Source organism: Calliphora vicina, chromosome 2, assembly GCF_958450345.1.
Source record: "Calliphora vicina chromosome 2, idCalVici1.1, whole genome shotgun sequence".
In the NCBI taxonomy this organism is placed as follows: Eukaryota; Metazoa; Arthropoda; class Insecta; order Diptera; family Calliphoridae; genus Calliphora; species Calliphora vicina.
The window spans coordinates 50,096,177-50,121,122 of record NC_088781.1 but is presented as its reverse complement, the minus strand read 5'-3'; the positions used below and the strand labels follow the sequence as shown (position 1 = coordinate 50,121,122).

Sequence of the window (24,946 nt, the reverse complement as noted above, 5' to 3'; positions counted from 1 at the left end):
TGAGCTGACGTACACAGAAAAAATTATATTTTAATTCAAACATTTATCCCATATTGAACTGGTTTCAATTATTTCATAATTAAATCAAGTATTCATTTGCTCAAAAACAAAATTTCTTGATATTTTCTATTGAATTTTGAGTTTTGAATTTGATTATTTTGACAATTGAATATACAATTTTCGTTATTGGTTGAATTTCAAATACAAAAATTATCTATTCAATAATTTTTGTATTTCAAATTCAACCAATAACGAAAATTGTATATTCAATTGTCAAAATAATCAAATTCAAAACTCAAAATTCAATAGAAAATATCAATAAATTTTGTTTTTGAGCAAATGAATACTTGATTTAATTAAGAAATAATTGAAACCAGTTCAATATGTGACTAATATTTGAATTGAAACGGTTTAAAAATTAGTTTTTTCTGTGTAAGTTGGCTCATTTTTTAAAGTTGAACAAGTGTTTACTTGTCGCAATGGCGGAGAGTAACTTTTACAATACTCATTTCGAATGTATAACCCAAACAAGCCAGTTAAAGTTGGCAATGGTTTGCGATAGTGGAAAATTGCTCTCATCCAACAAGAGAGAATTTCCGACGAAAATTTGCACTGTCAACAGCAGGTGAGCTGGAATATCCATGTTTTGTTACGACATTGAACTGAATTTATTATCTTCCAAGGCCAAGCGACATAAACTTGTATATTATTTATCATGCTACGATGAAGGAACCACAAAAATCGATTCGAGTTTAAATTATTAAAATAGGCCCTACAAATGCTCTAGGGGCGGCGCTATGGGGGCTTTGTAGTAGGGTACCTTTGACATATGCAATTTTTAAACAGTGCTATTTTTTTGTTTCCTATCCGATTTAAAAAAATATATATTTTTTTAAAGCGCTCGGATACGTCTTGTTTGCAATTTGACCCTTATAATTTCCGAGTTATAGGCATTTCAAAATTGAAATTTAAAATTTTGCCACACCTTGGTCCGCTTTTTTAAAAATATAATTTTTTTGTTAGTTAGACAACTAAATTATGAATAACTAACAAAATATTTCAGAGCAATATCGATTATGGATTCAAAAAAACGATTTACAATTTAAATATTAAAAAATAGTTGATTTTTTCTTTTGGGCAAAATTGTAAAAATACCATTTTTGTGATTTTCGCTCAAATTTTTAGGAATTGCGGGTTCCCTTTGACAAGTTCTTTTACACTCTGTTATTTAGAATGACAAATTTAAAAAACAAACAAATTTTCATTGATTTTTGTTAATTAATATTTTATTACATACCAGCTGAACGCGATTCGCATTGCAGGCCCTTAGAAAACATCTGTTTTATATTGCATCTCGATCTCTATTTTAATATACAGTGTTGGACAAAGTCGGTGATATCCAACCTTCAATGTGAATACATGTGGTGACAGAATTCAAAAATTCAGTAGGATAATCGACGGCTTGTTCTTCGTTCATTACTGTGTCAATCGATTTGTATTTTATTGCTTCGCCAGGCAGTTTTAAATGTATTTGCTTATTGAACTTGTTAGCATCATAAATTATTGGTTCCAAAATTGAACGATCCCACAGCCAATCCGAATTTTTGTATTAGGTTGTAAAACTTGGGAATACCTTGTCGACAACGGCTTGAATATTTATTTGCATTTGGCAGAAGTTCGGGAACGAAATATCTCCCGTATTGTGGCGGGATCAATTGGATTTTTTCCAATTCCGATGTCCAACAATTGTTTTGAGAATGTTTCATCAGACGGGTATTACAGCAAATACATACGCATGTTCGTTGATAGCGTTCGGCTTCTGTAGCTTCATTTCCAGTGAAATACATTTGAAGGAACTTCGCATCATCATTGAGAATCGGGAGCAACGAACCAATTCTGTGGTACATTTGGCCTTGAACTTTAAAGGTGGGCATAAAGCCAGCGTCATTTAAAAGCATGAGTTGCACTTTTGGATGTTTTTAAGGAAGGATTGGCGCCGGAAATGTACCTTAATAGCAGCTCAGGCGGCTCAATAACTGGTGGCAGAATAACTTTACAGTTCGAACAGCAGATTCCCGGAGATTTCTTAGGGAATTTGTAAACACTGGAATGTAAGCAATGTTTGCTCATTGTACCAATCAATACGTCTTTATTATTCCTGGTATCATCATACTTATTGTAATAAAATTTAAATCGATTCTTTCTCTTGATTGAGCCATTCGGGAGCGATTGGCTTCTAGTCTTTCCATATGCTGTTAAGGTGTCTCTGCAGCACTCGATGAAGATGCACTGCGACGCATTTTCTGAAGCCGTGATTCTCATTCTCTACCCGTTTCTGCGGCCCTAGTCGTAGATGCCCTTTGGAAAACAAATTTTATTTGAATAAAACCGTTATTTCCTGTTAAAAGTGGAATGCGGAGAGTTGAAAGTATTAATTTTTTTAAAAGATTTCGTATGAAAATTTCTTATTCATGCACCTATGTAATTTGCAAGAGTAAATAAAATTGTTTATCATCGATTGAAAATATAAAAGAACTTTAATAGTACCGGACATGTGTGGGAATTTATACCTTTCTTAGCTTACACCAAATAATTCACTTAAGAGTACACCACTATGAATAACAATTTTTAGAATGATGTTACGCAACGAAATGAAAATTGTCATTGTTTGAAATTTGGGAATAAAGAAAGTACCTTTCCTCCAAACATTTTTTTGACAATTTTGTATCTATAAGAACTGAAGAAAAGGTCGATCAAAAATTAAATATATTTAAGTCAGTATCTCAATTATATTAAAAAATATGCCAATTTAAAACTCCGTCCTTCAAAAATATTGAACTTTTTCATACTAAAATTTTTTTTATAAATTTTCTTACCCCCAGTAACAAAAAGTCTGGTTATGTGTTAACTAATAGTTATACTGACAGTTTTCATACAAAAATAATTTTAACGGACAGTATAACTGTTAGTTAACGCCTAACCAAGCTTCGTGTTAATGGGGGTTAATATTTTATTCAACAACAAGTCATTGGTTCTGACAAACGAAAATTCGTTTGAGTTTTCGTTTAGACGGAAAAAATAAAAATTTTGTATTTTATAAATCGAAACGATATTTGCTTTTCAAGTAAATTTTTTTATGTACCAAGTTTGAAAACATCGTTTTTATGTCAACTTTCTGCCAAATAAATTAAATTATTTTTATTTATTTTCCTACAAAATTTATTGAAGAAATGTTTAAATATTTAATTGTTTTTCACAATTATTTGGAGAACACATTTGTTTGTTATATTTTTTTATGTATGAAAAGAAAAAACACATTCTCAAAAAAATGTTTTTTCTTTGAAAATTGAAAAATATATTGAAACGTAAGAAAATTCTCAACGTTTGATTTTAATGTTTCAAGAGCTTGGGAACGTTTTGTTCTGTTTTATAAAATTCAATTTTATATACAGAAACGAAAAATACGTTTTGAAAAATATAAAAATTCTAAAATTATAGTACTTGTTTTATAGTCCTTCCGAAAGATATTTTAAACCATTTGTTAGAAAAAATGTAATCTATACTTTCTTACATGTTTTTAACCCATATCATCGCAAGGATTTTTTTTCGATTAACTTTATAAAACTTGGTAGTTTTTTGATAATTTGGGATTAGAAAACACGAATATGAAGTCCAAATTTGTTCAGATTTTTTGTTTTTGAGAAAAATGGTGTTCGATTAATCGAACATTGGGCACTATTTAGCATTTTTGTTATATAGTTCCCATGTAATGTAAATATGGAAAAAACACTTTTTTTATAAACTCAAATCAATTCATATTATTTATTAAAAGAAAAATAGAACAAGATATTTATTTAGACTAAAAATATTTATTATTTTTCTTCATGAAATGCTTCAAAACAATGTTTATGAAGCGCAATATTGCACTTTTTGCATAACAAAGTGCTTAGTTTATGACATCTCCATTTCTTATTTTGCTCTATTTAAATTTTAAGATGCTATCTTTTTGTTATAGGAATACTATATTTGTAAGTCTCTGTTCAATCAATATATTGCTGTTTCGCCTTTAAAGAATCCGCAAGTTCTACTCGAAATTCTTTTTGAGATTTAATACTTTTGTTTTTTAGATTATAGAGTAGAGATCAATAAAGGCTAATACCACTTCTTTGCTCGAAGTGCAACACTATAATTTTGTACAGCATTGTCATGCAAATCCACTCTTCCAATTCCTTTGTTTTAGTTTTTCAAAGTAGGGGTTAGTTATAATTTACAAAGCGAAAGTGTTGTATTATACCATCACTATTTTTTACAGTGGGATAGAGCAGATTAAAATTAGTGGCTACTATAACATCTTTATTGTCCTGCCAGCTGCAAATTTAAATTTTATTGTTTCTGTCAAACTGGAAATCATGATCCAAACTTTTTACGGTTTTAAGCACAGCTCTCCAGATTATCTTTGAACGAACAGTACATGTTGCACACAATATTCTTTCAGTCATTAGGCACATGAGGTAGTAGGAAGTAAAAAGGTTGTCAAAATACACGGTATGCCTGTCTGCAAATTCTATATTATCTAACAAGCGAAGAACTATATTAGCTCCTAAGCCAACTGCTTTGATGTAGCTGTCTGCCGATCCAGCATAGGGTATGCAGTATCTATTTGCCGATCAGAAGCACCATAGTGTATAGATGAAGTGAATTGGTTTACCATGTAAAAACATTTTGCAATAATGTCGCCCAAAATATGGTACCATTTCCTCATCAAAAAACAAATCTTCCTCCCAAATTCCGAATTGTATAAACTTTTTGTTGATTATCTCGTACATGAAATAAATATAAAAAAAAAAAAATTTCGAGAGAATTGAACAATACACAGAGAAAACAGATTCGTAGTAGCAACCGAATTTGTTGCTAATCGAATGATTCGGTTGCACACATAGAATTTTTCGGTTCTATCAACAGAAAGTCAGTTGACAAAGAAGAATTTCGCTTGAAGCAACCAAACTTTGGTTACCTCTTCTAAAATTTGGTAGCCACAACTGTAAAATTCGGTCAATAAGGTAGAATCATTCGATTGGCAACAAATTCGGTTGCTATCACGGATCTGTTTTCTCTATGTATCTATGCCATTTTGTCGTTCTTGTCTAAATTAAAGTTGTTGCTGAAGTGAATACATTTTTTAATGTCCAAGAACTTATTTCTTGGCATACATAACTTCACAGCAGCAACGCTTAATGCAGGGTGATTTGACCAATAATCGAGCAGCAGGCACAGTGTGATATGCAGACAATACCAAATTCCTAGGAATCATTGTAACATAGTTTTGTCTAAAACAAAATTAGAATTCGGCTGCTGAACGTAGCGATTTGTTTCCTCGATTATAATCTTTATAATCAAAAACTAGACCAAATAATAACATAATAACTTTATTTCTGTTAATTCAAACTCGTGAATTAGTTACAATATGGCAGTACGCAACATCTTCTGAACAAAAACTAAAGTGCTATATAGTGCCCAGTGTTCGACAAATCGAACACTCCATTTTGAAGTCAAATTACAAAAATACCAGTGAAAAACAAAAATAATTTTTTGCTGTTGTTGATAGTTGAATCGTTTTTCAATTGAACTACATTCACACTTTTTTATTTTTGTGAATTTTATACATAGTTTTCAGTTTTTAAAATTATGCCAAAATTGATGTTTTTTCTTCACCCTTATTATAAAGGGGGGGATTGGAGTGGGCATGCAATTTTATTTTTATATTTGTAGCCAACCCCTTACACTATATAATTATTAAAAAAAAATAGTTCTTAGTCTTACCAAAAATGAGAAAAAAATTTACAAAAAAGCATTAAATTTACTGTTCGAAAAATCGAACATTGGGACTATGGGTTAATTAAATAAGAAAATACAATAATAAATTATGCTATGTAGGGAAGAATCAGCTGGTATCATATAAAACAAATTTAGTTTTTTAAATCTTAAATAAAATTCCTTGTCATAGTTGCTGTGTCATCACCCTGTTAAATTCTTAGGTGAAATAAGTAACATGACCTACAACACTACAAACTGCCATGTTTTATTTATTTATTTTGCGTTATAAATATTGTATTGTATGCGTGAATAACAACCATAACCTATATATACTCTAGAGTTGTCAAAGAAATTCTAAAATATAACAACCAAAGTTTAACAAAGTTTATTTGTTATACTCTACGGTACATTTTTAGCTACTGATCCGCTTTGCTTATTATTTAAAATGGATTTTTTATTAATTTCTAGAATTTATTCAAAAATCCCAGAGACACTGCAATGTGATTAAGGCAACCATAATATGTTACATTTAACATTAAATGATACACTCTAATAAATTTTCATGTAAATTTCCTACATTAATAGTAGGAAACTTTTCTCCTTCTATAATTAGGGTAAAAATACATGTTGTGTGTAAATTCAAATATTTTTTTTTATAATAAATGATTTTTGTTTTTTTTAGAAATAAAATTTTGACAATTTGTATATTAAACGTTTGAATTACTTTACACACTTTATGTGTAAAACTTCAATTTATGCACAATATATGTAATTTTAAATATAAAATGCTTATTATATTATAAACATTTAAAATAAAACATTTTGTTTGTATTTTTGCTGAAAAAAGTATGTAATTGATTTTGATAAACATATTGTGCTTAAATTTACGCATATTGTGTAAGTTTACATGAAAACTTACTTACTTTATAGTAGTAGATTTACATGCATTGTTTAGAGTGTATGTTGTATGGCAATAAGTTGCTCAAATATACAGAGTGATGAAAGTGATTTGTCACCAACCAGAAATATATATATGATTAGTTGTTGGACAATGCGATGACAAATAAACTGACAGCGAATTTGATTGATAATAAATTTTATTTTAAATTATTTATAGTTTTTATTTGAAATAAACAGATAATTTTTGTAATAAATTTAGATACTATTAAATATTTATTAACACTGAAACCGAAAAGTTTTAAAATAAAAAAATATAAATATTCTAATATATTCACAAATCTGTTGTGTTCTCATTGTGCCTGATACTGATTTGCATTTATATAAGCTCTAAAAGAAAAATCTTAAATTCAAGCATGATTTACTAGGTGCTAAATGGAAATATTTCATATAAATATCAAATAATGTTGATGTAACATTAAAAGCCAACAAGTCTCAGTCGAGTCCTATTCTAGTATGTCCTTGTATACACACTCATAAACAAAAACAGGGCCATAATAATTTGTTAAGGGTTGAGTTTCTCCCCTTAAATATTAATAAAATGGAACAGTCATCAAATAAATGGCGATATTAAGTTATAAACGAGCATGTATTCATAAACATGAATAAAATATTACTACTACTATTTCATTATTATTACTACAACATTTTATATTAGCTATTTTATTATATTCCTTATTTAAATATTTATGAAATTTGTCTTCTTGCTTTATCTTTTAGATGATGGAATTGTTGAAACATTAATAAAGGTAAGTTAAATTTATTAATATTATGTTTATGTTATGTATAGTATATTTTTAGGAGCCCTTAAAATTTTTACTGGGTACAACCAATACTATTATTTATTTCTGTGAACATTAAATCTAAAGTGGCAAAAATTGATAGTCAAGTTGTTAAAATTTGATTAAACATAAAATAGATTTTGTTGCAAACTTAATTATTTAGATGAAGCCATTGCTTAATGTTCTGCTTTGGTTTTTATAACCAGGAATTTAGTTTATTTGCTTGTACGCAATTTATCGTATAATTTTTATGTTTAAATTGTAATTCTTCGCCATAAAAAAGTAATTTTAGAAATGAAAATGTTAGTGTTTTACATGGTTTTATGGTATTGATAAGTAAGTGATTTTCATTCGAAAATTTAGCTGGTCTTCGTGATTTGATAGCCACTTATTTAGGGTATAAAAAGGTACTTAGATTCATGGGCATGTTAAAGGAATGTTGATGGCATTGAGGACAATTATCATATCAGTTGATACATATCGTTACCTCAATGTCAAAAAGGCTCGTGTTTTTTTAAGGTCGAGATTTTTTGGTTAATTATGATAAACGAGCTTATCGAAATAAACGAAAATCTGGGCTTACAAAAATAAAGTTATGGCTTTTCTATATTAAGGTAACGATATATTTTGTATAAATACTTTTATAAATACCTTTTTACTACAGAATGAAAGAATACGAATTGATTTAGAATTAGTCGGAAACAAGTTATTTTTTCCTATACTTTAACCCTTATCCTTGTGTGAGAAACCACACAAAATTATTATTTTTATACATTTTTAGAAAAATTGTTCATGAAATTTCTTTTGTTAACCACCTGCCAAATTGATTTAGCAAAGAAAACTTATTAAAACTAAATACTTCCTGATGGAAAATATGCTTTTTCTGTAAAAAAGGTGCTTAAGTAAGCGACTGATAATCAACATGTTTGTGTAAAATGACAAAAATACTTTAAAAATATAAAGATAAATATGTTATTATATGTTGCAATAATAAAAAATACATAGACATACTGTATGTGTGGTAAACAACATAAGAGGGTAAACAGCGCACAGTGATATGAGAATAAAATAAGAGGGAAATAAATGTATATAACTTTTGATAATTAAAAAATTCATGGAATACTTTTTTGAAAAATATGACAAAAAATGCTTTTTATTGAATTTTGTATATACACAAATTTTTCAAATTGAAATAAAATTTTTATTTATGAATAGTTTTTAATGAAATTTCACGGTCCTGTAGACTCTTCTATTTAAAATGGAAAAATGAAAACAAATTTTGAAATTTGTAATCAAGTATCGCGCAATTCCCAAAAAAAATCTTGAAAAATCCCAAAAATGGGATTTTTGCGTTTTTGGGCTATAATATCCATAATAGGGGCGGGGTTATCGGAACCCTTTACTAAATAATTAAGAACTTATTGGGCCATCTAAAATAGGTTACTATATTTTGATATCGAGTATGCGATTTGAGAATTTTTGCCCTCAAGTTGAATTTTACATAAAAAATAGACATTTTTTGAATGGACCTGATCCCGTCGGTATCAAAAATTATAAATATTTTTTTCATTTAAAGTATTTGGCGTAAAGTTAGCTTTTTAAAAAGTATAAAGTCATTATACATCCTCTTAGAAAATTTTTAGATAACTTAAAAAGAATTGCGAAAAATCGCCTTTTTTAATTTTTTTTATATTCAAATGCATGTAACTTTGGACTCAGTCATGATTTTTAAACACTTCTTTCTTTATTTGATATATACATCTATTGTTAATCCTATAAAATGAGGTTTTATGTAGTGCTCGACGAGGGGATTCTGTATGTGTAATTTTTTTTAAATCGGAACACAAACGAAGAAATATGATCATTTTAAAAATTTAACATACCCGAGGTGTCCTAATTTGGGAACCCCTGGTCCCGCTGCTGGTGGGGTCATGAGCTTCAAATTCAAAACTTAAACTCGACTGCACTTCCTCTTTACGCATGTGAAATTTCGTTCAAATCGGCGTAAGGGTTTAGAAGTTACAGATTTATTTCCCTCTTTTTTTATTCTCATATCACTGTGCAGCGTAAGTTTTTTTGAAAGTGAGATGTATAGAATATATAAAATATTTTCATGACTTTCAGCTAAAATTTATATTTGTGTTGCAATATATTTCTATTAAAGTTTATATTCCCATTAATTTAAACCACTAAAATTTATATAGTGTTCACTGTGACTAATTTCCTTTTTGATAAAGTCCCTTCAAAAGTCAACCACACAAAAAACAAACACACCCAACTAATTCACTTTTAAATGCCAACAATTATGCAAAAAATTTCTCAAAATCTCACTTGCCAAATTTAGCTTTTTTTTGGTGCAAATATTTTCTATTACAATTTTAATTTATCTCTTCACTAATTTTATAAAATATTGCCAATATTTTGGCAAAATTTATTTACCCCAGAAACAAAGCAAAAACACACAACTAAAATGCTAAAATAAAATGGTTTCTTTTTTTGTTGTTGTTGTAAAACAAGCAAGTCTATTAACCTAAAGTATGCTGCATAATAAACCAGCAAATCATAGGTTAACCACTTTATGGAGAAAATTCTTTTACTCTATTTAAACTAAATAATTTGTGAATATGAGGGTGTATGTGTACATGTGTTTGTTTTTATGTATATGTTTTATATACATATGTATGTATATGTTAATGGTAGTGTGTGATTTTTATGCAGCGTTACAAAAGAGTGGGAGTGGTTGATAAAGAATGCATGACTGCTGTTGAAGCTTTTTGTGTACATAGAAAAATAAGAATACATGCACATTAAGGTAGCTCTTATTTTACACATTTGAGATTTTCAATTCCAAGGTCTAAAGTTTTTCGGCCTTATCTAGAAATTAAATTCTGCAAGTTTGAGAAATATCGAGTAACGTTTAGAGGTTGCCCATATGAAGGCGTGTCAAAGTCCTTGAAATTTTGAATGAAACAAAGGTTTTTGGATAAAAAACATTTCAGTTTTCTACATAGTCTCCTTAGAGCTCTATACACTTTGTCCAGCGTTTCTCCAATTATTTTATTAGTTCCAAAAAATAAGATTTGTCGAGGTATAATTTTGTGAAATTCATCATTTGAGTTAAATATATTTTCAGGATTAGAAACAAGAAATTTATTCAGGATTTTTTTTCAAAGAAACTGCACATTTGTTCACTTTTGCATTGTCGCGACAATGCAATTAAATTTTTTTAAAATTTGTTCTTTTCGAAATTGTTTTTTAATTTTTTTTAACCTTTATGTTAACAGCAGAACTGCTTTACGCATGTCAACAGCAACATACCTGGGTATGTTCATATGTTTTGTATGGTGAATGGCAGTGTTGCCAGGAGCTGGCGAAAAAATAAGCTATATTGGCTTCAAAAAAAGGCCAGAAAAAGCTAAACCGCTTTAGAAAAAAAGCCAAAAAAAGCTAAAATATTATAAATTAAGAATTTTGGTTTATATTTATTTTTAAATAAAAAATTAGAAAATATGTTCATAAAATTCATCTGCTTTACTTAAAGGAATTACTAAAAAGTTAAATACTAGATTAACCATGTCAGAAAATGGACATTGTTGGTTCTATATTTGTCCATTTGTAGTTTAATATATTCTGCCCCTGAGCCTTAAGCTTCGTAATTTTATTAGCACTTTAATTTTTCACTATCAATATGACATAATATTTTTGTTTTGGTTTTACTACTTTATTATCAACGGGAAAAAAATTGATTTTGCGTAGAGTTTTCATATGGTAATCTTTGTCGCAATTGCTCAATTAGTTTAATTTGTCGTATTATTTTTGTCATAATCTTCACTAATTAAAACGTTCTTTATTTTATCTCTCATTCATCAAACTAGTATGAAAAATGTGTCAAAAACATTAAACAATTTTCAATTGGTGACGATAATGGATCAAATTCCTTGAATTTTAAATCAGAAAACAGCAAATGATTTATTTACTTTTTGTACTTTGTGCAATACTGGTTTTAAAAAAAGATGGTACGCCAAATTATAATCAGTGTATTAATTAATTAAAAGTTTGGCTTTTTAGAATTGCTGGTTTGACGAAATTAAAACAAAATGGGTTTTAACTCGAAGCATAGATCCACAAGACGTTTAACGGCTATTGATCGCCATCGAGTATCACAAGCCTTCAAGAGTTTGTGAGGCTCTTGTCCATTATATAATGATGAATATAATGTGTAATAACAATTTTGTCTTGAAAGAGAATTTGCTAGACATTTAAGCTTTCAGATATAAAATACTCTATTTCATTTTGAACCACTTGATATTGGCAATTGTTATTTGTTCTTTTAATACTGCACAATTCTTGAGTATGTTGAAAAGCTAAATGAAAATCAGTAATGAATTAAAATGAAAATGGTTCACAAATATAAATTTAGCCTTTTTATTTACTCTTTAGTCTCGAAATTTTTAGCCTCTTTTAATTTCAAAAAAGGCTATTTTGAAATTAAGAAAAGGCTAGAAAAAAGCCACGAAGCTAAAACCAAAATTTCGAGGCTAAAGAGTAAATAAAAAGGCTAAATTTAGCCTCAAAAAGGCTAAACTGGCAACACTGGTGAATGGCTGCCGTTAGCATAAAAATGCTAATATCTAACATTTAATCATTGTTTTTTGAAAAAAGTGGTTGTATAGATATGACAAAAAATGCTTTTTATTGAGTTTTTGCAAAGATAAAAATTTTTCAAATTAAAATATTTTTTTATTTATTAATAGATTTTAATGAAATTTTACAGTTATATAGAATTTTCTATTAGATATATAAAAATAAAAACAAATTTTAAAATTTATAATGAGGAATTCCATAATTCCCAAAAATGTTTTGAAAAATCACAAAAATGTGATTTTTTACTTTTTTTGCTATAATATCCACACCAGGAGCGGGGTTATCGGAAACCTTTACAAAATAATTAAGAACATATTCGACCATCTAAAAGAGGTTACTTTATTTTGATATCGACTATGCGCTTTGAGAATTTTTGCCCTAAATTTTAATTTTACATAAAAAATAGGCGTTATTTGAATGGACCTGATTCCCTCCGTATCAAGAATTTTTAAATTTATTTTCATTTGAATTATTTAGTGTAAAGTTGGCTTTGCAAAAAATATAAATTCATAATACACCAGATACTTTTTTCCCAAAAACTAGCGAAAATTCGCCTTTTTAAATTTTTTTAAATTCAAATACATATAACTTTGGAGTCAGTCAAAATTTTTAAATAACTCTTTTTTTGTTTGTCATATACATTTGTTTTTAGTCCAATAAAAGAAAAATGGAGAAAATCGGGATATATTTGGTCCCGCGGTTATCAAAAATGTGGAGTAGGGTGGGTAAAATCGTTGAAAAAATACAATAATTTTCAATTTTATCATTTTATTTCCATGCGTTTTACTATGGATACCCAGGTATGTATGCTGTTGACGTAAGGGTGCAACATTGTAAATGGGCTTTATCTTCCAAATGGGTGATCCTATCCTAACCAAACTTGGTACAATTGCGGAAAACAGTTTTGGCTAGGACATCAAGAAGTTTCAAGTCGATCCGATTATCCAATTCAGAGCTACAGCATTTTAAAAATGCAAAACATACCCAGGTATGTTGCCGTTGACATTAAGGTTAAAAAAGTGTTTTCCAAATTTTTTTTTAATTTTAAAAAAAAATTTTTTGGAAAAATAATTTATGACAAAAAAAAATTGTTGATGGAAAAAAAATTCGTGTTAAAAAAATTTTTCCCATTTTTGACCCATTGTAGGTCCAACTTACTATAGCTTTATATACATCGTTGCAATGGATTTTCAAATATATATCATTAGATATCCATATTGTCTATATTAATGACTTAGTAATCCAGATATTGACCAAAAATAGGCCAAAAATCGAGCATCAACGAAAGCCTTTCAAGTGACACGCTATCTCTTGTGAATCCCCCATTTTTTTTTCGGGTAAAATTTGACCCATTTTGAGATTAAAATTTAATTTTTTCTAAAAGTAAATGGTTAATATTTTTGATATTTTATGAATTTTATTTAATTTCAAATATAAACAACTAAGTTAGGTTTTTAGAAAAACTCGCAAAATAATGTCTACAAAATTGTTTGCACTTAAGGCCTTTCGCTCATAATTGAATCGCAGCTAAAGTCTTGAATTTTTGTTACGCACAATTAAGTTATATGTTTTCAGATCTTTGTTGGCTATACAATATATATTTGGCAGCACTAATATATATGTACACAGTGGTGGTCAGCAGTTATAGGTTATACCACAAAAGAACGTTAACGGCAGTAAATTTGAATACCCTATGATGGTTAAGTTATACACCAATAATTTTTTTTAAATTTTGCTGCTCTGACCCAAATCTTTAAATTAAATATGCAACATCAAAACATTAAATTCTTAATATTTGTTGTCTATATGTCGGAGAATAAAATATGGGTCACCCTATTGTGCATTTATGTATAAATGTTTTTGTATATATTTGAATTTTCTGGCACATCTAATTTTTGTATGCCAACAAAAAGCACCAGCAATAACAACAACATAAATTTTATAAAACAAATGCTTGCAGAATTAAATGAAACATTCACATATAATTTTACGAATACATTAGGTTTTTTACCCTGTATTGGCCGGGTTTCATTTTCCACAATTTAATCCTGTGATATGGAAATCGTTACTCTATTAATACGTGCAAGCAAAATTAACTCAAATGTTTTTATACGCGACATTGCACGGATTTCAGTTTTTCCAATTTGACCCTAAAAGTCCAAATTTGCCATTAACACATAAGAATTCACCAATTACTGAAGATACGCTATTGGGTTATGTTTTGTCATTAGATAAACATAGATCCAACAAGTAAGAGTGCATTTTTCGGTTGTTCCGAATCATGCATAAAATTTTTTTCTAATGTATGTGTTAAATGTGGGGGTAGGATCAATTATGGATCCATCCTCAAAAAATATTGGAAGAAAGATTTATGTTCATATAAGACTTGTTTATGTCCAATTTCATCATGATATTAATTATTATAAGACAACTAGCGGAAACTCGGCGTGTGATACTACGCTAAAAAAATAAATATATTTTGTTTATTTGTTGAAAAAATATTTTTTTTTTAATGTTAAGGTACATTAAAGTCTTTTTTGGACAATTTAACTATTTCCGAATTTTTCCTCCTACATGTTAAATCCCGTATTGATAGTGATTTTTTTTTAAAAAAAATTTTTAACATTCTCAGTTTATACCAAGTCGAAATATATTTGTCTGAATTGAAACCCAAAACTGACATTAATATGTCGAATTTCGAATTCAACAGTTTCAAAAACTTTAATAATGAACTTCTTTTTTCAATAAAAATATTTTTTAAAAAAAGTACCAAAATCAATTTGACATTTTTTTAAAGGCCACCACAAAAAAGTACCAAAATTGGGTTTTCACTAGTGTACGATGAAGAGCTTTTTCTTCACCGGCAACGATATAGAGCAATTCTGTATATTTCGAATTGTTGTCTATATGTTGCTGAAAAGGTTTGTTGGGCAGTGATATAAACCGAAACTAAAAGAAATTGCGACCGTGGTACCGACAAAATAAAAGAGGAGATGATTCTTGCTTGAATTCAACTATGACAATGTTTTCTTTATTTAAAATTAAAGTTCTTAAGCCTAACAATTGATCATGTAAATAAGGGCTACACTGTTGTTGTTGTATGTATTATTATTTGTCTCTCACTTCCAATGTACCAATTCAACTTATTACTAATAAGTATGTACCTATATGTATATGAATGTATGCAAAAACAAAATACTAAATATATTGCATTTTTAAGAACAACAACAACATACTTGTTACAAGAATTGAAGTGAGAAACATATAATAAAAACTAACGGGTCATTACCAAAATAAGTTACAGTGGTTAGTATGAATAAAATTGCTAACAAATTACAGTGACAACAGTGAGCCAAAAATATGAACAAATTTAATACAATAAAAAATGGAAAATAAAACAAATGAATCAAATGAATAATAACTATAAATAATAACAATAAAGATTATTAGTAAATATGATACGGTGACCTAACATTCCGGCCCCATTGAAAGGACACTTTCAAGAAAATAGTAAAGCCAGTCTGTGGATAGGGCGACGTATAATTCCCTTTGTTGTTTTGATGTCGACAACTCGAACTCGATCATCTCTACCACGAACAATATTGATGATTTTACCCATGAGCCAACGCTGCGGTGGTAAATTATCTTCTTTAATGATTACTAGGGAGTCAGTACAAATATTTGAGTTGGTGCTAGTCCATTTATTGCGGGTCTGGAGCTCGTTTATGTAGTCGTGGGACCACTTCTTCCAAAAATGTTGTTTTATGGCGCTTATTCGGGCCCAATACTCAAGTTTATTGATTTCAATTGGAGGGACATCACGTTCTGGCAAACTGCGTAAGGGAGCGCCTATCAGGAAATGGCCTGGTGTAAGGGCTTCAAAGTCACTGGGATCGGATGATAGGGGCGAAATAGGCCTCGAATTTAGAATTGCTTCTATATCAATCATTGCAGTTGCAAGTTCCTCATATGTGAGCCTTGTGTTATCGAGGGTCCTGGTTAGGTGTCCCTTGGCCGATTTGACGGCCGCCTCCCACAATCCGCCAAAATGTGGTGCCCTAGGGGGAATAAAGCGAAAATTAATAAATTGATTTGAGCAATAATTTATTATAAAATTGGAATTTTTAGGATCAAAAAGGAACGATTTTAGTTGAGCCAACTTAGAGTTTGCACCAACAAAATTGGTGGCATTGTCACAGAATATATCTGTGGGTAGACCTCTTCGTCCAATCATCCTTTTAAGAGCAGCAATAAAGGCATCTGTTGATAAGTCTGATACAACTTCTAGATGGACTGCTTTAGTTGCGAGACAAACAAAAACAGCAATATATGTCTTGTATGGTACCTTCCCTCTAATTCTTAGGTAAGTGTTTACTGGACCACAAAAATCAACAGCACATCTGGCGAAGGGCCTTGAAGGGTTAAGTCGTTCTACGGGCAAATTGCCCATCATTTGTTGAAGCAACCTTGGGCGATAACGAATGCATTGTGGGCACGAATTAACGATACGACGACATAGGTTTCTTGAATTGATGATCCAAAATCTCTGGCGGATTAACGACATTAAAGCCTTGGGTCCTGCGTGGTAGTTGCTGATGTGTAGATGACGCACGTAACAGTCGACGAAATGATTTTTGCTGGGCAAGATTATAGGGTGCTTTTGACCTTCAGAAATTGCTGCGAATTCCAAGCGACCACCGACTTTGAGCAAGTTGAATCCATTTGATGAATCGATGAAGGGATTGAGACACTTTAGTGCACCTTGAGGATCGTTTTTCTTCAGAGCTCGTTGTATATCATCTTGAAAATGATGTTGCTGTAGATTAAAAACTATTCTGAGCAAGGCGTTTTCTAATTCTTGGGGCTGTAAAGAATCAGAATGGAAAATATTAGTTTTTGTTTTTTGAGAAAAACGGAGCATCCACGCAACAATACGAATAATTTTTAAATATGAGCTATAATTTTCAACCGAATCCAGAATGTAATTAGATGTTGCTTCCAGGGAGAGTACAGTTTTGCGTTTTTCTCGGTCGATATCTTGTTGATTTTCTATGGATAGTTGATCTATTTTATTAGGAGGCCATTTACTAGCACCGAGAGTGAGAAATGCTGGTCCATTGAACCAGATAGATGAAGCGAGTTCTTCTACAGTTGAACCACGAGACACGATATCAGCAGGATTAAAATGCGTTGGAACATGTCGCCAAATACAGCCAGTAGTTAGATCCTGAATTTCCGATACTCTGTTGCCAACAAAAACGGATAACGTAGAAGAATGTTGCTTTAACCAGTGAAGAACTATTTGAGAATCTGTCCATAGAAATACTTCAAGATTTGGTATTGCGAAAAGATTTTTGACTTTAGAGTATAATTTAGCCAAAAGTTGTGCGCCACAAAGTTCAAGTTTTGGCAATGATTTTCTTTTCGTCGGGGCAACTCTAGATTTGGCAGTAAAAAGACGAACAGAGACATTTCCTGAATAAGTTTTAACACGAAAGTAGAAACAGCATCCATAAGCGCGAATTGATGAGTCACAAAAGCCATGAAGTTGAACTGATTGAGATTCAGCAGCGAGACAAAAACGAGGGATTTCAAGGGAATTTAACGTTTTGAGATCAGAAACAAAATATTCCCAAGCCAAATGTAGTTCTTGAGGGATAGATTCATCCCAGCCAATTTTGAGAATCCACAATTCTTGCATGATGATTTTGGATTTTATAATAAGAGGAGCTAAGAGTCCTAAGGGATCGAAAAGTGATGACGAGAGCGACAAAATTGTTCTTTTGGTGATTTTTCCATCAATTTGAACTTTAGGTGTAAACGAAAATAGAAATACATCTTTTTGTTGATCCCAAGTAATACCAAGAGCATTGGTCACAGCTAATTCATCAATATTTAGATCTTTTATAGTTTTGTCGTCTTGAAAACTTCTATGATTTGAGTGCCATTTGTCCAATTGAAACGAACCACGAATTAGAATTTCATTCACCTCTGTCTTAATTTTAGTCAATTCTTCTATTGAATCTGCACCACCGATAAAATCATCAACATAAAATGATGACTTTATAGTTTTTGCACCAAGTTCGAATTGGTCCATGTACTGGTCTGCGAGATAGTGAAGACTTTTAATGGCTAGGTAGGGAGCAGCAGACATTCCATAGGTAACTGTATTCAACTGATAAGTGCGAATTTCTTCTTCTTCAGAATTTCTCCACAAAATGTACTGGAATTTTCTATGGGAAGAGTCAATAAGCACTTGCCGATACATTTTTACTATATCAGCTGTAATAACGAAACGATGAAGACGAAAACGAAGTAAAATTTTGTACAGCTCATCTTGAATCGTTGGACCAACCATAAGAATGTCATTGAGAGACCTTTGAGATGATGACGGACAGGACGCATCGAAGACCACCCTTAATTTTGTTGAAGTACTATTAGGTTTGAAAACACAATGGTGAGGGATGAAATAATGAGGCTCATCTAAGCGGGGACTACGAACAAGACTCATATGTCCACAATCTTCGTACTCCTTCATAAAACTCACATATTGTGATTTGAGATTGCTGTCACGAGCAAATCGTCTCTCTTGAGATGCAAATCTTTTAAGAGCCATATTTCGCGAGAGACCTAAAGTGTCAGCGGATTCTTTGAAGGGTAATTTAACAACAATTCTACCGGAAGATTCACGATGGACAGTATTATTGAAAAACGATTCACAATCAGCTTGTTCTGGAGTCAAAGTATTTGAGCCAGATGGAATTTCTTCGATTTCCCACAATCGTTGTAATTTTAAATCAACTTCCTCTTCTATCGAGAGCATACAAGAAGAACCAGTATCGTTCGATTGGTTTGATAAATAACGACCAGCTACAATCCATCCAAATAGAGTTTTATGTAATTTTGGCAAATTCGGACCAAGTTTAATTTGACCAACTGACAAAATATCAAAGAAAGTTTCTGTACCAATAAGCAAGTCAATTCGTTTTGATTTGAAAAAGTTTTCATCTGCAAGCTGAGTATTTGGGGGCAAATTCCAGGTTGAGACGTCTAATTCAGCATCAGGTTGATAAGAAATATGAGGTGTGACACAAAATGAAAGGGACACTTCAAAATCAGTAACTCGAGATTTCACATTTGTTGACGACCTATATTTCGTTTTACTATGAGTATTACCAATGCTAGCGACTTCTGTAGTTTGTTTTCTACGAGGCAAGTGCAATTTTTGAGAAAATTCATCCGTAATGAAATTCAATTGAGAGCAAGAATCCAACAAAGCACGTCCGAATTGATAGTGACCTGTAGCGTCACGAACTAGAACCATGGCAGTAGCAAGAAGCACCTGTTCCGGTGAGGATTTTTCCATATGAGTATGGACCGAGGCATGAGAGTCATTCAAGGCAGCACGAGAAGTAGATGGTTCAGCAGTCGGGGACGAGGGCCTAGAAGCTGACTGAGACCGATGAAGCAAACTGTGATGCAAGCGAGAACAAGATTTGCACTTGAATGTAGAGGAACAGCTGTTAACTTGATGCCCTTTTGACAAACAATTAAGACAAAGCCCTAGTCGTTTGACATTTTCAAAACGTTGACCGACATCCATATCTTTGAAGCGAGGGCAACGAGTAATTGTGTGGTCAGTTTTTGTGCAAAGAACACAAACACGTTTCGAAACCGAAAAAGAATAGCCAGTTTTTGAGCTTTTATATTTGGACTTACCAGATTGATGATTGTCAGGCTTACGGTGGGCCACATTTGTATGGCTGGTGTCAACCGATTCCAAAAATTGGCAATGCCTTTCAAGAACCTTGGAGCAATCATCCCATGATGGCAGTTCAGTGAAATCCAAAGAGTCTTTCCATTTTCTTTTTGTCTCATCATCAACCTTTTCCAAAACTATGTAGATCAGCATCGAATTAGCAATGTCACTATCTGAGCCTAGAGACAAAAGGGAGCTATAAAGAGCAGAAACATTATCAACGAGACTTCGTAATTGTGCGCAATTGTATTTGGACATGGCTGGAAGTTCAAATAGAGTGGTAATATTTTCCATAAAAATCAGTGAGCTATTGTCGTAACGCGTTTTCAGCCTTTCCAGAGCCTTGGGGTAATTTTCATTCGTAATCTGGAAAGCCTTGACCGTTTCCAATGCTTGGCCTTGGAGGCAGTTCAGCAAATGGTTAAATTTTTCGATATTCGATAGGCCAAACTCACGATCGATAACTTGGTTGAACGACGTTATAAAATTTTTGTACTCACTGTACTTACCACTAAATGTGGGCAATTTGAGCTGAGGCAATTTATTGTTGTTAACAGGAAAACAAATTGTAGAGTCGGACATGGTTGTATTGTGGACATCCTCACCAAGTTGCGCTTGAATATTCATTTTCGCTGCGATGTACAAGTCTTCAATTTCGGGCCTACCATTGTCATCAGGATCATATTTCTCAATTTGGGTTTGATACGTCAGTATCTGCTTGAAATATGACTCCAAAATCCCCAAACGGCACTTCAACTCGGCTGACGAAAGTGTCTTACCTTCACCCCTTCCATTGGCTTCAACTTGGTTTTTGATGCGGGTTATACTTTTCTTAGTATTAGCCCGTTGCTGCTTAACTTCTTCCAAAGTCATCTCGAAAGTTTCAAAAAGTTGGGTTAGGAGAGCCAAAAAATTTCCAAAAAGAATTCACAAAATGGAGACACAATTTGTGATTAGCACTGTAATCGACGCCAATAATTTACGCCAAAAAATGATTATATACAAGCCTTATATATTTATTTTATATATGTACCGCAATATTGCGAGCGACAAAAATTTTTATGTACAGAAAATATTACACTATATACTGGAACCAAATAAATCACGCACTGTTTATGTATTTTTGTATATAACGATAAGCGGCAAAAATTAAAGTCACTGTTTTTTATTTATTTTTCCACAAAAACTGTTTTTATGTACCGAGCCAACAAATTTTATATTTGGTTAGATTAAATTTCAATTAATGCAACTGTAATATGTTTATGCTTTAACAAAAATTTGTTTTTAAAGAGCTCACAAAAATATTTTTAATTTATATGTTTGTTCAATTTATGCCACAACAATTTGTTCCAAAATGTTTTTAAATACACTGTCTCTTTATTTTTCACAAAAGTTTTTATTTTAATAAAATTGTTTTTTATTTTTAGTTTGTACCACAAAGTTTCTTTTTTAACAAAATTGTTTTTCTTTTTTGTTTGTTTAACAACGAACAATCCACTCACGCACGACCTGTACACTTGTAGATTTAAGATGTACTTCAACGAACAAATTGGAATGTACCACGGACCGGCAGGACGACAAATTTAGCAAAAGTTTGGATAAATATCTTGCCCCACGTTGGGCGCCAAAATGTACGATGAAGAGCTTTTTCTTCACCGGCAACGATATAGAGCAATTCTGTATATTTCGAATTGTTGTCTATATGTTGCTGAAAAGGTTTGTTGGGCAGTGATATAAACCGAAACTAAAAGAAATTGCGACCGTGGTACCGACAAAATAAAAGAGGAGATGATTCTTGCTTGAATTCAACTATGACAATGTTTTCTTTATTTAAAATTAAAGTTCTTAAGCCTAACAATTGATCATGTAAATAAGGGCTACACTGTTGTTGTTGTATGTATTATTATTTGTCTCTCACTTCCAATGTACCAATTCAACTTATTACTAATAAGTATGTACCTATATGTATATGAATGTATGCAAAAACAAAATACTAAATATATTGCATTTTTAAGAACAACAACAACATACTTGTTACAAGAATTGAAGTGAGAAACATATAATAAAAACTAACGGGTCATTACCAAAATAAGTTACAGTGGTTAGTATGAATAAAATTGCTAACAAATTACAGTGACAACAGTGAGCCAAAAATATGAACAAATTTAATACAATAAAAAATGGAAAATAAAACAAATGAATCAAATGAATAATAACTATAAATAATAACAATAAAGATTATTAGTAAATATGATACGGTGACCTAACAACTAGTTTTATACCCTTAAAAGTACAATCATCAAAAAGTACCACACACCTTTCCACTTATTTTTTGTTTAATTACACGGTGCTACGATGGAAAAAAAACTTGGAAAACGGCCTAGCGTGGGTTATAGGTCTTGCTGAGTACATTAGAAATTGTCTCCAAAAATTTCAGAAACACCCTCAAATTCAGAAGTTATTCTGAAAAAACCGTTTTCAGTGATGTTCGTCGACTTATCGACATGTAGCTTAGTCAGTTTTTGTCCGACTTTAAATTTTTTATCGGCTTTGGAAAGAAAACTGATTACGCTTTAAAATCACTTGCATTTTTTTTATAAATTTTTAAGTTATAAATATTGTTTTTGTTAAGAATATCTAAAAGAAAAACAAAATTTATCAACATTTTTGAATTTAGTCGATTTTCATTGCTTATTTTGATATGAAAGTTTATAAAAATTTATACCAACATATGTAGAAAATTTAGTTCTTAACAAAACATGGTTTTAATTATTCAAATCGGATGAAAATTCTAAAAATTATTCAACTTTTAATTAACACCGTTTTTAGAATTTTCTCCCCCAGCGCATATAAATAAAAATAAACAAAAAATTGTAGAAAAACAAATATTTGTAAAATTTTGAATTTACAAGTAAATTTTTTCGAACTTTTTTCAAAAAAGTTTAATAACTTTTGCAAGTATAAACCGATTTTAACAAGTAAAAGTCATTTTTCCCATATAAAGTTGTCTTTAAAACAGTATGCAAAAAAGGATAGGTTTTCATAAAAAAAAATTAAACTAACTATTGTTGAATATGAAAAATTACGAAAAAAATAAAAAATAAAGCCAAACTTTTTATAAAAACTTACGCAATTTTTCTTGATATACATTTTATGCATACATTTTATGAAAGCTTTATTCTTTGTCTATCCACAATTGTTTAAAATTGAAATCGGTCTAAAAATGTGTGAGTTACCCCCATTAACACGAAGTCTGGTTATGCCTTAACTAACAGTTATACAGTCGGTTAAAATTATTTTTGTATGAAAACTGTCAGTACAACTATTAGTTAAAACATAACCAGACTTCGTGTTACTGGCGATTAGATGTACTAAAGTACTACGACCTACCCTAAAACAGTTTTTTCATAATATCTCAAAATTTTGAGGGTGTTTCAAAATCTTTGAAAACGGTTTTAGTATGTCCTCACCTAAGCCTACAAACTCCATTAGGTGGCTTTTCAAGTTCTGACAAAAAGTGTCATTTTGTAGCAGAGTGTTTTAGATTAACCCATTCCTGCCTAATGGGTATTTAAATACCCAAAAAAGTGACGACAGTAAAAAAATTCTAGCGAGAGCAATATTATAGATTATGACTTCAACTTGCGTTTTTATTTAGAAGAAAAGATTGATTAGCCCAGAAAAAATTAAAAAAATATTTTTTTTTTACTTTTTGGCTTTATCTTCCGTATAGGTAAAATATTGATTTTTTCTATGTCGGAAAATTCTCGGGAAAAGCGTTGCCAAATAAAGAAAAATGCGAAATACCAAAAACACCCGGCGGATTTAGATAGCTTTAGACATCCCGTTTATAATGTAAAAAAGTTAAAAGTAGTTTGTTAACACATTTACTCCACACACTATGTATAATGTAAATGGGTATTTAAATACCCAACAGAGTTCCAAATATAAAAAATTTGTCCATATCAAAAAAAATTATTTTATTGTAAAAAAAGCAAATTTGTATTTTTTTTATTTATTTAAGTAAAATTATAAATTATTTAGCCTTAAATATTTTAGATTTATCTGGGGCTACTCCATTGTGGTAATGCTGGGTGCATGGAGCTAGGTGCAAATTCACCTGGCATTTCAAACACCCATATTCGGTTTTCCAATGTAATGTGGACAACGATGACGAGTGGATAGTTTTCCGATTAAATGATTAATGCGATCATACCTAAGCCCCATTTTTGCCCCAGAAGTCAGCATTTTCCCGCAATTTTGATGATTTGATTTCTACTCGAAAATCAAATTGCGACATTTGGGACTTTTTCTCATATTTGCGACAAAAACAATGTTGCTTTCATGCATTAACCATCGAAAGAATTTGTAATAATGACCAATACCACTTCTTTCACCGAACCCGAATACGATATTTTCATACAAAGTTTTATATGATGTCATCGTATCATCAGGAAGCACCTTGTAAAACTGTTAGTTTTGTCGCATTACCAGAGCTGCTTGCCGACTTAGTCCAACATTACTAGAGGTTGAGGTCACTGGTACATCATCATCATCTCTTTCACTCGACCGCATTTCCTCATTCCAATTTCGCGAGTCAGATTTTGTTCGTCGTGCAACAATTGCACATTGTCATTTAATTTCTCATTGTCACTAATGGCATCGATATCATCAGGTGGAATTATATTGATATCAACAGTATCTGGTTGTTCGCAAAAATTTGCTTCTGCATCAGACCAATTTTCAATAATGTCTTTTAATTCGGCAGTAGTAAGGATTTACTGATGACGAATCATTGGCGTATGTGCTTTACGCCTACGACAGTTTCGTATTAGATTAAAGAAGCAGTTTACATTTTATCTTTAATCTAGTACGAAACTGTAGTAGTCGTAAAACACATAAGTACGCCAACCAGGATAAGGGTCAATATAACAAGTATTACAATTTTTTCACTTTTCATAGTTATATTGTTCGCTTTTTTACACAGAGA

At 30.9% G+C, this 24,946-nt stretch overlaps 1 protein-coding gene across 1 annotated transcript; it reads right to left on the bottom strand.

Moving 5' to 3' along the window:
* Positions 1-15,696: 15,696 nt before the first annotated feature.
* Positions 15,697-20,829, bottom strand: LOC135950440 (uncharacterized). Its single transcript, XM_065499984.1, has one exon. It carries the CDS (start codon positions 20,827-20,829, stop codon positions 15,697-15,699), a length of 5,133 nt encoding a protein of 1,710 aa, XP_065356056.1.
* Between the last annotated feature and the right edge of the window lie 4,117 nt (positions 20,830-24,946).